Here is a 15,142-nt window from a genome sequence, read left to right on the forward strand (position 1 = left end):
ATGGGCTGCCAGCAGGGAGCTGTCAATTAACCCGATCGTACTCGATCAGGTTGATTTCCGGCGATTCCTGTCCACCTGCTCAGAGCAGGCGGACAGGGTTATGAAGCAGCGGTCTTTAGACCGCTGCTTCATAACTTGTGTTTCTAGCGAGTCTGAAGACTCGCCAGAAACATGGGCCCACAAGCTCCGTACGGAGCTCGTTAATTTGGCCCCTATGCATTCAGGTTTGCGTGCGACTAGGGTGTTAGGTTTTGTTCCACTTTTTTTGCGCCTTTGTCTGCAACTGGGGAACACATGAACGTGCACGCAATATTCTAAGTTCGGCTTTTTGTGATTATTGGGTTAGTGCGCGAGCGAAAACAGTTTACTTTGAAATTCCTAATACCAGTGCAAAAATCTTACTTCTAGCGCAATTAACGTTCAAGCGAGTGCATTGAATAACGCTCCACTCATAATCTAGCCCTTAATGGATGCCGTACAAAACAAAATGACAGACTATAAAGATTTCACACAACACACTCAAATGGATTGCAGTGGTGTAGATAACTTTCCTTATGCACAACCATTTATTATTTTAGCTTAGCAGGGCATTACTTTTTACAAACAGCTTTATAAAAAATGGCATTGCAATGGTCACAAAGGCCCTCTCCAGACTCCCAGTCAATCCAGCTTCACCAATTCCTATGTTATTCTCTACAGCTGATTCACTAAAGTCTACTCATCTCCATTAGTGAATACGCTGCATTCGGTAGTATCAGAGCTGGTGAAGCTGAAGTGGCTGGAGATGAATGAGGGATCACAAAACCTGGATAGGACCCTTGGTGTATCTTGATGTGTCTAACCTTAACCTGTGAGTACATTTATAATCAAACATAAAACCTGTCTCTTACACATGGTCTTGCCATTTGCAAGTAACAAGAGTCTAAAGTCCAGTGCCCAGGCGTGCCATCTTTAGCTGTATAGCAGACCTGGCTGAAGACCCATGACAAGGCATGCCATCTATAGCTGTATAGCAGACCTGGCTGAAGACCCATGCCAAGGCATGCCATCTTTAGCTGTATAGCAGACCTGGCTGAAGACCAGTGCCCAGGCATGCCATCTCTAGCCGTATAGCAGACCTGGCTGAAGACCAGTGCCCAGGCATGCCATCTCTAGCCATATAGCAGGCCTGGCTGAAGACCAGTGCCCAGGCATCTCTAGCCATATAGCTGAGTATAGCAGGCCTGGCTGAAGACCAGTGCCCAGGCGTGCCATCTTTAGCCATATAGACGAGTATAGCAAGCCTGGCAGTAAGGTTTCCCCTCATGTTCACGGAATGTTCCCTTATTGAGTTGTCGGAGGCAGAAGGTGCAGCTCAGGTGTTGAGGATGAAACTTCTTGCCCATTGCAGTTACACAACGGCCAGTTATAGGCTGATCGCACCCAGCACAGAGAGAGCCACGGACAGAGTGGTAATGAGTCTCACACAGGGGCAGGCCATCATTTTCAAAGAAACTTCCGCTTACAAATGGAGTTTTGCAAACCTGGTTTAAATACATAAAAACAGTACTAAATGTGAAAGGTCTTCTGTATGCTGGGGGCAGGAGAGTAAATGCAAGGGGTACAGCACACTACTATTTACGTTAATAGCTCAGTGATGAAGACAAATTGCATGCAATCTACTTAATATTCATACAACAGAAAACTACAGGACCTTTGTATATATGATTCTGTGTGTGTGTCTGTATAAATGTGTATATGTGATTCTGTGTGTGTGTGTGTCTGTATAAATGTGTACATGTGATTCTGTGTGTGTGTGTGTGTCTGTATAAATGTGTATATGTGATTCTGTGTGTGTGTGTGTCTGTATAAATGTGTACATGTGATTCTGTGTGTGTGTGTGTGTCTGTATAAATGTGTGTATGTGATTCTGTGTGTGTGTGTGTCTGTATAAATGTGTACATGTGATTCTGTGTGTGTGTGTGTGTCTGTATAAATGTGTATATGTGATTCTGTGTGTGTGTGTCTGTATAAATGTGTATATGTGATTCTGTGTGTGTGTGTCTGTATAAATGTGTATATGTGATTCTGTGTGTGTGTGTGTGTGTGTGTCTGTATAAATGTGTACATGTGATTCTGTGTGTGTGTCTGTATAAATGTGTATATGTGATTCTGTGTGTGTGTCTGTCTGTATAAATGTGTACATGTGATTCTGTGTGTGTGTGTCTGTATAAATGTGTACATGTGATTCTGTGTGTGTGTGTGTCTGTATAAATGTGTACATGTGATTCTGTTTGTGTGTGTGTGTATAAATGTGTATATGTGATTCTGTGTGTGTGTGTGTGTGTGTCTGTATAAATGTGTACATGTGATTCTGTGTTTGTGTGTGTGTGTCTGTATAAATGTGTACATGTGATTCTGTGTGTGTGTGTGTGTCTGTATAAATGTGTACATGTGATTCTGTGTGTGTGTCTGTATAAATGTGTACATGTGATTCTGTGTGTGTGTCTGTATAAATGTGTACATGTGATTCTGTGTGTGTGTCTGTATAAATGTGTGTATGTGATTCTGTGTCTGTATAAATGTGTATATGTGATTCTGTGTGTGTGTGTGTCTGTATAAATGTGTATATGTGATTCTGTGTGTGTGTGTCTGTATAAATGTGTACATGTGATTTTGTGTGTGTGTTTGTGTGTGTGTCTGTATAAATGTGTACATGTGATTCTATGTATGTGTGTGTGTGTGTGTGTATAAATGTGTACATGTGATTCTGTGTGTGTCTGTATAAATGTGTACATGTGATTCTGTGTGTGTGTCTGTATAAATGTGTACATATGATTCTGTGTTTGTGTCTGTATAAATGTGTACATGTGATTCTGTGTGTGTGTCTGTATAAATGTGTACATGTGATTCTGTGTGTGTGTGTGTATAAATGTGTACATGTGATTCTGTGTGTGTGTGTCTCTATAAATGTGTGTGTGTCTGTATAAATGTGTACATGTGATTCTGTGTGTGTGTCTGTATAAATGTGTACATGTGATTATGTGCGTGTGTGTCTGTATAAATGTGTATATGTGATTCTGCGTGTATGTGTGTCTGTATAAATGTGTACATGTGATTCTGTGTGTGTCTGTATAAATGTGTACATGTGATTCTGTGTGTGTGTGTGTCTGTATAAATGTGTGTATGTGATTCTGTGTGTGTGTGTGTCTGTATAAATGTGTATATGTGATTCTGTGTGTGTGTGTGTGTCTGTATAAATGTGTACATGTGATTCTGTGTGTGTGTGTGTCTGTATAAATGTGTACATGTGATTCTGTGTGTGTCTGTATAAATGTGTACATGTGATTCTGTGTGTGTGTCTGTATAAATGTGTATATGTGATTCTGTGTGTGTGTGTGTGTCTGTATAAATGTGTACATGTGATTCTGTGTGTGTGTGTGTCTGTATAAATGTGTACATGTGATTCTGTGTGTGTCTGTATAAATGTGTACATGTGATTCTGTGTGTGTGTGTGTATAAATGTGTACATGTGATTCTGTGTGTGTGTCTGTATAAATGTGTACATGGGATTCTGTGTGTGTGTCTATAAATGTGTACATGTGATTCTGTGTGTCTGTATAAATGTGTACATGTGATTCTGTGTGTGTGTCTGTATAAATGTGTACATGTGATTCTGTGTGTGTGTGTATAAATGTGTACATGTGATTCTGTGTGTGTGTGTGTCTCTATAAATGTGTACATGTGATTCTGTGTGTGTGTGTCTGTATAAATGTGTACATGTGATTCTGTGTGTGGGGCCTAGTTATCAAGCCGTCAACCTCAAATACGCTGGAATTCCACAGCGTATTTGTGGCACGGCTGATTCGCCTTAGTTATCAAAGGCTCGAGACCGGCAAAAGTAGAATTTTGTGACGTAAACTTCGATCCGCCGGACTCAGTCCGACACAGATCGATTCTTACGTCACTCCAGATGTTCCGCACACAAGTGCGGCACAATCTCACTACTTTTGCTAGTTATCAAAAAACTAGCAGGTACGCTCGGCACTTTTACGGCCCACCTGGTTTTCAAAGCGCCAGCCTGGAGGCGGCGGATCCCATAGGAATCAATGGGAGTCTGACCATAGCGAAAGTACAAGTTCGCTGCTGACAGACATCCCATTGATTCCTATGGGAGCTGTCTACACCTAACACCCTAACATGTACCCCGAGTCTAAACACCGCTAATCTGACCCCCCCTACACCGCCGCAACTAAATAAAGTTATTACCCCCTAAACCGCCGCTCCCGGAGCCCACCGCAAGCTACTCTATACATATTAACCCCTAAACCGCCGCTCCCGGAGCCCACCGCAACTATAATAAATGTATTAACCCCTAAACCGCCGCTCCCTGAACCCACCGCAACCTATATTAAATGTATTAACCCCTATCCTGCCCCCCTACACCGTCGCCACCTATAATAAATTTATTAACCCCTAATCTGCCCCCCCTACACCGTCGCCACCTATAATAAATTTATTAACCCCTATCCTGCCCCCCACTACGCCGCCGCCACTGTAATAAAATTATTAACCCCTAAACCTAAGTCTAACCCTAACGCCCCCCTAACTTAAATATTAATTAAATAAATCTAAATAAATAAACTCTTATTAACTAAATGAATCCTATTTAAAACTAAATACTTACCTTTAAAATAAACCCTAATATAGCTACAATATAAATAATAATTATATTCTAGCTATCTTAGGATTTATATTTATTTTACAGGTAACTTTCAATTTATTTTAACCATGTCCAATAACTATTAAATAGTTATTAACTATTTAATAGCTTACCTAGCTAAAATAAAGAGAAATGTACCTGTAAAATAAAAACTAACCTAAGTTACAATTACACCTAACACTACACTATACTTTAATAAATTATTCCTATTTAAAAATAAATACTTACCTGTAAAATAAACCCTAAGATAGCTACAATGTAATTAATAATTATATTATAGCTATCTTAGGATTTATATTTATTTTACAGGTAACTTTGTATTTATTTTAGCTAGTTAGAATAGTTATTAAATAGTTATTAACTATTTAATAACTACCTAGCTAAAAGAAATACAAAATTACCTGTAAAATAAATCCTAACCTAAGTTACAATTAAACCTAATACTACACTATCATTAAATTAACTAAATAAACTACATACAAATAACTACAATTAAATACAATTACATAAACTAACTAAAGTACAAAAAATAAAAAAAGCTAAGTTACAAAAAATAAAAAAATAAGTTACAAACATGTTAAAAATATTACAACAATTTTAAGCTACTTACACCTAATCTAAGCCCCCTAATAAAATAACAAACCCCCCCAAAATAAAAAAAATCCCTACCCTATTCTAAATTAAATAAATTTCAAAGCTCTTTTACCTTACCAGCCCTTAAAAGGGCCATTTGTGGGGGCATGCCCCAAAAAGTTCAGCTCTTTTGCCTGTAAAAGAAAAATACAACCCCCCCCCCAACATTAAAACCCACCACCCACATACCCCTAATCTAACCCAAACCCCCCTTACAAAAACCTAACACTAATCCCCTGAAGATCATCCTACCTTGAGTCGTCTTCACTCAGCCGAGCCACCGATGGAACTGAAGAGGACATACGGAGCGGAAGAAGTTAATCCTCCAAGCGGCGCTGAAGAAATCTTCCATCCGATGAAGTCATCATCCAGGCGGCGCTGAAGAAGTCTTCGATCCGGCCGATGTCATCTTCAAAGAGGCGCTGAAGAGGTCTTCTATCCGGGCGAAGTCATCTTCCAAGCCGGGTCTTGAATCTTCCTTCCTTCAGATTGAGCTCGCATTCTATTGGCTGTTCCGATCAGCCAATAGAATGCGAGCTCAATCTGATTGGCTGATTGGATCAACCAATCGGATTGAACTTGAATCTGATTGGCTGATTCCATCAGCCAATCAGATTTTCCTACCTTAATTCCGATTGGCTGATAGAATCCTATCAGCCAATCGGAATTGAGGGGACGCCATCTTGGATGATGTCCCTTAAAGGAGCCGTCATTCGTCGTAGTCCGTCGGTGAAGAAGGTGGTTCCGCGTCGGCGGAAGGAAGATTCAAGACCCGGCTTGGAAGATGACTTCGCCCCGGATAGAAGACCTCTTCAGCGCCTCTTTGAAGATGACATCGGCCGGATCGAAGACTTCTTCAGCGCCGCCTGGATGATGACTTCATCGGATGGAAGATTTCTTCAGCGCCGCTTGGAGGATTAACTTCTTCCGCTCCGGATGTCCTCTTCAGTTCCATCGGTGGCTCGGCTGAGTGAAGACGACTCAAGGTAGGATGATCTTCAGGGGATTAGTGTTAGGTTTTTGTAAGGGGGGTTTGGGTTAGATTAGGGGTATGTAGGTGGTGGGTTTTAATGTTGGGGGGGTTGTATTTTTCTTTTACAGGCAAAAGAGCTGAACTTTTTGGGGCATGCCCCCACAAATGGCCCTTTTAAGGGCTGGTAAGGTAAAAGAGCTTTGAAATTTATTTAATTTAGAATAGGGTAGGGATTTTTTTTATTTTGGGGGGTTTGTTATTTTATTAGGGGGCTTAGATTAGGTGTAAGTAGCTTAAAATTGTTGTAATTTTTTTAACATGTTTGTAACTTATTTTTTTATTTTTTGTAACTTAGCTTTTTTTATTTTTGGTACTTTAGTTAGTTTATGTAATTGTATTTAATTGTAGTTATTTGTATGTAGTTTATTTAGTTAATTTAATGATAGTGTAGTATTAGGTTTAATTGTAACTTAGGTTAGGATTTATTTTACAGGTAATTTTGTATTTCTTTTAGCTAGGTAGTTATTAAATAGTTAATAACTATTTAATAACTATTCTAACTAGCTAAAATAAATACAAAGTTACCTGTAAAATAAATATAAATCCTAAGATAGCTATAATATAATTATTAATTACATTGTAGCTATCTTAGGGTTTATTTTACAGGTAAGTATTTATTTTTAAATAGGAATAATTTATTAAAGTATAGTGTAGTGTTAGGTGTAATTGTAACTTAGGTTAGGATTTATTTAACAGGTACATTTCTCTTTATTTTAGCTAGGTAAGCTATTAAATAGTTAATAACTATTTAATAGTTATTGGACATGGTTAAAATAAATTGAAAGTTACCTGTAAAATAAATATAAATCCTAAGATAGCTAGAATATAATTATTATTATTATTTATATTGTAGCTATATTAGGGTTTATTTTAAAGGTAAGTATTTAGTTTTAAATAGGATTCATTTAGTTAATAAGAGTTAATTTATTTAGATTTATTTAATTAATATTTAAGTTAGGGGGCGTTAGGGTTAGGGGTTAATAATTTTATTACAGTGGCGGCGGCGTAGTGGGGGGCAGGATAGGGGTTAATAAATTTATTATAGGTGGCTACGGTGTAGGGGGGGCAGATTAGGGGTTAATAAATTTATTATAGGTGGCTACGGTGTAGGGGGGGCAGGATAGGGGTTACTAGGTAGCGGCGGTTTAGAGGTTAATACATTTATAAGAGTTGCGGCGGGGTCTAGGAGCGGCGGTTTAGGGGTTAGTAACTTTATTTAGCTGCGGGGGGCTCCGGGGGTGCCGGTATAGGGGGTAGAACAGTGTAGTTTAGTGTGAGTGCTTAGTGACAGGCTAGCAATAAAGCTGGGAAAAAGCCGAAGGGCAGCGAGATCGGATGAGTGATAACTGTCACAGTAAACTGCTCATCGCCCCGCGGCTTTTTGACAGCTTTATTTGATAACTTAGGCGAACGTATTCAAGGTCAGCGGCGGCGAAGGTAGGCGAGCTTAGGCGGACGTATTGGGCCGGCGAAGCCAGAAAAGTAGACGGCTTGATAACTACCCCCCTGTGTGTCTGTATAAATGTGTACATGTGATTCTGTGTGTGTGTCTCTATAAATGTGTACATGTGATTCTGTGTGTGCGTGTCTCTATAAATGTGTACATGTGATTCTGTGTGTGTGTCTGTATAAATGTGTACATGTGATTCTGTGTGTGTGTCTGTATAAATGTGTACATGTGATTCTGCGTGTATGTGTGTCTGTATAAATGTGTACATGTGATTCTGTGTGTGTCTGTATAAATGTGTACATGTGATTCTGTGTGTGTGTCTGTACAAATGTGTACATGTGATTCTGTGTGTGTCTGTATAAATGTGTACATGTGATTCTGTGTGTGTGTCTGTATAAATGTGTACATGTGATTCTGTGTGTGTGTCTGTATAAATGTGTACATGTGATTCTGTGTGTGTGTCTCTATAAATGTGTACATGTGATTCTGTGTGTGCGTGTCTCTATAAATGTGTACATGTGATTCTGTGTGTGTGTCTGTATAAATGTGTACATGTGATTCTGTGTGTGTCTGTATAAATGTGTACATGTGATTATGTGCGTGTGTGTCTGTATAAATGTGTACATGTGATTCTGCGTGTATGTGTGTCTGTATAAATGTGTACATGGGATTCTGTGTGTGTCTGTATAAATGTGTACATGTGATTCTGCGTGCATGTGTGTCTGTATAAATGTGTACATGTGATTCTGTGTGTGTCTGTATAAATGTGTACATGTGATTCTGCGTGTATGTGTGTCTGTATAAATGTGTACATGTGATTCTGTGTGTGTGTCTGTACAAATGTGTACATGTGATTCTGTGTGTGTGTATAAATGTGTACATGTGATTCTGTGTGTGTGTCTGTATAAATGTGTACATGTGATTCTGTGTGTGTGTCTCTATAAATGTGTACATGTGATTCTGTGTGTGTGTATAAATGTGTACATGTGATTCTGTGTGTGTCTGTATAAATGTGTACATGTGATTCTGTCTGTGTGTCTGTACAAATGTGTACATGTGATTCTGTGTGTGTGTGTATAAATGTGTACATGTGATTCTGTGTGTGTGTGTATAAATGTGTACATGTGATTCTGTGTGTGTGTCTGTACAAATGTGTACATGTGATTCTGTGCGTGTCTCTGTACAAATGTGTACATGTGATTCTGCGTATATGTGTGTCTGTACAAATGTGTACATGTGATTCTGTGCGTGTCTCTGTACAAATGTGTACATGTGATTCTGCGTGTATGTGTGTCTGTATAAATGTGTACATGTAATTCTGTGTGTGTGTGTGTGTCTGTATAAATGTGTACATGTGATTCTGTGTGTGTATCTGTATAAATGTGTACATGTGATTCTGTGCGTGTGTGTATAAATGTGTACATGTGATTCTGTGCGTGTGTGTATAAATGTGTACATGTGATTCTGTGTGTGTCTGTATAAATGTGTACATGTGATTCTGTGCGTGTCTGTCTGTATAAATGTGTACATGTGATTCTGTGTGTGTGTCTACAAATGTGTACATGTGATTCTGTGTGTGTGTCTATAAATGTGTACATGTGATTCTGTGTGTGTGTGTGTCTGTATAAATGTATACATTTGATTCTGTGTGTGTATCTATAAATGTGTACATGTGATTCTGTAGTGGGGGGCAGGATAGGGGTTAATAAATTTATTATAGGTGGCTACGGTGTAGGGGGGGCAGATTAGGGGTTAATAAATTTATTATAGGTGGCTACGGTGTAGGGGGGGCAGGATAGGGGTTTGTTACAGAAGCATTAGTTATTTTGTTGTGAAGAGCTTATTTCCCAGCAGCAATGCCTGAACCAGCAAGCCAGCGCCTAAGAAGGGCTCCAAGAAAACCGTAACAAGTATCATTTCATAAAGAGTTAACTTTTTTCAGCTTTTAGAAACTATTGCCTAAATACACATTTGCTGGCTTCAGCTCTAAGTTTAGAGATAACCAATCCCATTGTCTAATCACCTCCGGAGCCAGACTGCTAATTGATAAGATGAACTTGTAAACTTGTTATCTTAAGTACTGTAATCCTATTGTGGCCTGTCAAAGGACAGTGCTCTCTATCTAAATGTGTGATGGGGGATTTTGTGCTTCCCCCCCTCTCCCCCTGGGAGTGCCCTGTGTGCATGTAACCTTAATAAAAAGCAGGCTGGGCATCCCAGTCCTGAGTTCTTGTTTGACCCTCAATCGCAGCGTTGACTCGTTTTTGTGGGCAGAAGGGTATCCTAGCTGTACTGCAGCTAAGGGAGATTATTCTATATTTGCGAGACTCATATAGAATACTATGGAAAGCAGCTTCTCCCCTCTTTAGCAATAGGGATCCAGGCTACTAAGCGGTCCATCTCTCAGCGAGACTAAGGGTAACCGTAACATTTGGCGGCAGCGGCGGGATTTTCCTGGATTTCCTAGGAGAGGTACAGAACGGATGGAGAGCGCTTACGAAAAATTGAAGCGTACAACCCTAAAGGATTTACTTGAAAGCAGAGGGGGGTACGCCAGCAACCGGCCGAGGAGAGAGCTGATCACAGAATTGACCGAACTGGATCAGAGCTTCACAATGGCGGAAACACCGACCACGATTAGTGACGAAAAAACCAGGATTGTTCGGGAAAGGCTCTCATTATACGGGCCGAACCCCTCCATGGAATTGGTACAGCAGTTGATGGCGGAGGCGGATGAGGATATACGAGAGACTCGAGCCCACGAACTCAACCTAGCGAATGCACACCGCAATGCTGAAGCCCCGCAGGTAATCATCCCTGTCGAAAATGCTGGGAGGCCCAAGATACCCTATGCAGCATTTCGACCCTTCCTAGAGAGCGAGACAGGGATTGATGAATATTTGTCGGACTTCGAAAGGCAATGTGCCCTGCACCAGATTCCCAACAGAGAGTGGCCCACGATATTGTCTGGGAAACTATCCGGGCGAGCCCTGGAAGCCTTTCGTACTCTGGGTGCTGAGGAAGTGACACAGTATGAGCTAGTTAAGGAGACACTGTTGCGACGGTACGCTGTAACTCCGGACACATATCGCCGACAGTTTCGGGGCATGAAAAAGAAGCCTAACGATACCCATATGGAATGGGCGCACCGAATGCGGAGAGCGGCAAATCACTGGCTGAGCGGAAGTAAAGCGGTGACTGGTGAGGAAATTTTACAATTGTTTCTCTTAGAACATTTTTATAATGGCATGGAACAGCAAGGGAAGGAATGGCTGCTAGACAGGCGGCCTTCTACCTTAGAAGAAGCAGCCAAATTGGCCGATGAACATTATGACTCCCGTCTTCACGAACCCATGAACTACCGAGCTCCAGCACGGGTCGAACCCAGAGAGGTTTACCGTGCACCCCCTCGTGCTGAATTTCGAGCCCCAGTGCCCACAGGGCCCGTCCGACACTCAGGACCACCCAATAACAGCTCTGAGCGTCCCAGACCGACTTGCCACCGATGCAAGCAACCAGGGCATTTCATGGCTAGCTGCCCCCTTAATACGCACCAGACACCCAGGAATTACAATTACCCCTCTGGGTCCTATCGTCCGGCCCGGGCCCTCTGTGTTAACCAAGAGGCCCCTATGGAGGGATATGTGGGGCCGCTTCACGAGGCAGACCCTGTATATGCTGCCTCAGATAACCGCCAGCACCATCGGCAGAGGGTATGGCTCGAGGGGCGATCTACCGAGGGATTGCGAGACACAGGGGCTACTATCACGCTGGTACAGAGTCATTTGGTGCCAGAGCACAAGCGATCCGGACAGACTGTGGCCGTTAGAGTGGCGGGGGGGGATGTGTACAAAATTCCAACAGCTAAAGTGCATCTTGATTGGGGAGCGGGAAAGGGGGCTGTGAACGTGGGCCTAATGGATAATTTACCTGCCGAAGTACTACTGGGCAACGATTTGGGCCCCATGACTTCTGCCTATGCTCCAGTATGCAACAACGAGGCGGACCCAGTGACTACACGGGCCCAAGCCCGGACGGAGCGAGAGCTCTCACCAGTGCGGGAGACACAGGTAAGACCTACCCCGACCTTGCCTGACAGGTTAGGCCCCATACCCTGGGACACCCCAGATGCTTTCGAGGCAGAGTCTAAGACTGACCCGACCTTACAAAAGTACCGGGAACGAGCAGAGACCGGAGGGGGCGGGGCAGATAACGAAACATTCTTATGGGAAAAAGGGAAACTATACCGCTGGACAGAGAAAAGGGGACAGCGTAGGCGACAGCTGGTAGTGCCCCACAAATACCGTCAAGAAATCCTCAAAATAGGCCACGACATCCCCTTAGCAGGCCACCTAGCCGTAACCCGTACCCTACACCGCATTACTCACACGTTCTTTTGGCCAGGGGTGCACGCTGACGTTAGAACTTACTGTAACAGCTGCGATGTGTGTCAACGAGTAGGAAGGCGAGGCGATCACCCTAAAGCCCATCTAGTAAATATGCCCATTGTAGAGGAACCCTTCAGCCGGGTTGCTATTGACCTAGTGGGACCACTGGCTACCCCTAGTCCCTCCGGTAAGCGCTACATTCTTACCGTAGTGGACTACGCTACCAGGTACCCAGAGGCTGTCGCCCTATCCAACATACAAGCGGATACGGTAGCGAATGCACTAGTACAGGTGTTCTCCCGGGTAGGATTTCCAAAAGAAATCCTATCCGACCGAGGCACCCAATTTACAGCTGAATTGACCCAACAACTCTGGCAGGTTTGCAAAATTAAGTCCCTCCTGAGCTCCCCATACCACCCCCAGACGAACGGGCTGTGTGAGAGGTTCAATGGGACCCTCAAGCAAATGCTCAAGACGTTCACTCAGGAATACCGAGACTGGGAACGCTTCCTGCCGCACCTCCTATTTGCTTATCGGGAGGTGCCCCAGGAAACGACAGGGTTCTCTCCCTTCGAGTTGCTCTACGGAAGAAAGGTACGGGGACCCCTCAACCTGATCCGGGAGCACTGGGAGGGAGAGATGGAGGCTGACGGTGTCCCCATTGTGCCATACGTGCTGGAACTCAGGGACCGAATGGAGCAATTAGCCAAATCCGTGCGGGCTAATCTCCAGTTGGCCCAGAGAAGACAGAAAGTATGGTACGATCGTGGGGCCCGAAAGAGAATCTTCACCATAGGACAAAAGGTGCTAGTACTTAAGCCAGTGAAGACAGACAAATTGCAGGCGTCCTGGCAGGGTCCCTACCAGATCGTAGAGAAAAGGGGAGACACCACTTATGTGATAGCTAGCTGCCATGACAACAATCTTAGAAAGACATTCCATGTAAACATGCTCAAGGAATATTTTGAGCGACCAGAGAACGTGACGGCCGTATGTTGTTCCCCTCAGGAAGACCCAGACAGTCTACCCATTCCAGACCTATTAGAAAAGAGTCTCCCCACCGGAATAGTGGCTCAGGTTCAGATAGGAGACCGACTTAGCCCCACTGAAAGGGAGCAGCTCAGCCAACTCCTCCAGTCCAAACACCTCACCTTCTCCCCGAAGCCAGGGTACACTACTTTAACCACCCACCAGGTAGATACTCCGGGACAAGCTCCCTTGCGCCAGGCTCCGTACCGAATCCCCGAAGCAGTTAGGACAGGAATGAAGAAGGAGATCGATGAGATGCTCCAGCTCAGGGTAATTGAGCCCTCCGATAGTCCCTGGGCCTCCCCAGTTGTCTTGGTGCCCAAGAAAGATGGGACCACCCGGTTCTGCATAGACTATCGGAGGCTCAATGAAAAAACCGTGACGGACGCTTACCCTATGCCCAGGGTAGACGAGCTACTCGATCGTATAGCCAGGGGAAATTACCTGACCACTATTGACCTCTGCAAAGGTTACTGGCAGATTCCCCTGGCCCCGGAGGCTATCCCCAAGTCGGCATTCGTCACCCCATTCGGCTTATATCAGTTTAGGGTAATGCCGTTTGGGATGAAGAATGCCCCAGCTACATTCCAGCGCTTGGTGGATAGGCTCCTGGATGGCTTCCAGAGTTTTGCTTGCGCCTACCTGGACGACATAGCGATCCACAGTGAGTCCTGGGAGGACCACTTAGCTCATGTAGGAATGGTTCTGGATCAGATCCGGGCTGCTGGCCTGACTCTGAAGCCAGAAAAATGTCACTTTGGGATGGCCGAGGTACAGTACCTGGGTCACCGGGTGGGGTGTGGAAAGCAGCGACCAGAGCCGGCCAAGATAGAAGCTGTCGCCAATTGGCCCACCCCCATCACTAAGACTCAGGTCCTAGCCTTCCTGGGCACGGCAGGGTACTATAGACGGTTCGTACCAGACTACAGCACACTTGCCAAACCCCTGACTGACTTGACCAAGAAGAACTTACCTCGACAGGTCCTGTGGTCTCCCCACTGTGAAACGGCTTTCCAGGCTCTCAAAAATGCTCTAATTAACGCTCCTGTCTTGGCGGCCCCAGCCCTTAACAAACGTTTTATCGTCCATACAGATGCTTCCATGTTTGGGCTGGGAGCCGTCCTCAGCCAAGTAGGCGAAGATGGAGGGGAGCATCCAGTTGCCTACATCAGCCGGAAGCTCCTGCCCCGCGAAGTCAGCTATGCAGCGGTCGAAAAGGAGTGTTTGGCTTTGGTGTGGGCATTAAAGAAATTGACTCCCTATTTATATGGGCAGGAGTTCACTCTGGTCACCGACCATAACCCGTTGGTGTGGCTGAACCGGGTCTCTGGAGATAACGGCAGGCTATTACGTTGGAGCTTATTGTTGCAACCCTTCAATTTCACCATTACTTACAGACCTGGGAAACAGAATGGCAACGCCGACGGGTTGTCCAGACAAACCGACCTCAGCCCCGCATAACCAGCGGTCTGGACAGCCTTAGTCTGCCCCGAAAAGGGGGCAGACCGTGTCTGCCAGAGTGTTCCACAGAAAGGGAGCACTGTTACAGAAGCATTAGTTATTTTGTTGTGAAGAGCTTATTTCCCAGCAGCAATGCCTGAACCAGCAAGCCAGCGCCTAAGAAGGGCTCCAAGAAAACCGTAACAAGTATCATTTCATAAAGAGTTAACTTTTTTCAGCTTTTAGAAACTATTGCCTAAATACACATTTGCTGGCTTCAGCTCTAAGTTTAGAGATAACCAATCCCATTGTCTAATCACCTCCGGAGCCAGACTGCTAATTGATAAGATGAACTTGTAAACTTGTTATCTTAAGTACTGTAATCCTATTGTGGCCTGTCAAAGGACAGTGCTCTCTATCTAAATGTGTGATGGGGGATTTTGTGCTTCCCCCCCTCTCCCCCTGGG

General features: G+C 43.8%; 1 protein-coding gene across 2 annotated transcripts in view; it reads right to left on the reverse strand.

The window, feature by feature from the left end:
- Positions 1–524: 524 nt before the first annotated feature.
- The window catches only part of TGFB1I1 (transforming growth factor beta 1 induced transcript 1), a 475,461-nt gene continuing 460,843 nt past the window's right edge, over positions 525–15,142 (reverse strand). For both annotated transcript variants that reach the window (XM_053694775.1, XM_053694773.1), the window contains exon 11: positions 525–1,523. In XM_053694775.1, the coding sequence (XP_053550750.1) occupies positions 1,257–1,523 (267 nt within the window). In that variant the 3' untranslated portion in view covers positions 525–1,256. The remainder of the gene's footprint in view (positions 1,524–15,142) is intronic.

This window comes from Bombina bombina, chromosome 11, assembly GCF_027579735.1.
Source record: "Bombina bombina isolate aBomBom1 chromosome 11, aBomBom1.pri, whole genome shotgun sequence".
Lineage (NCBI taxonomy): Eukaryota > Metazoa > Chordata > Amphibia > Anura > Bombinatoridae > Bombina > Bombina bombina.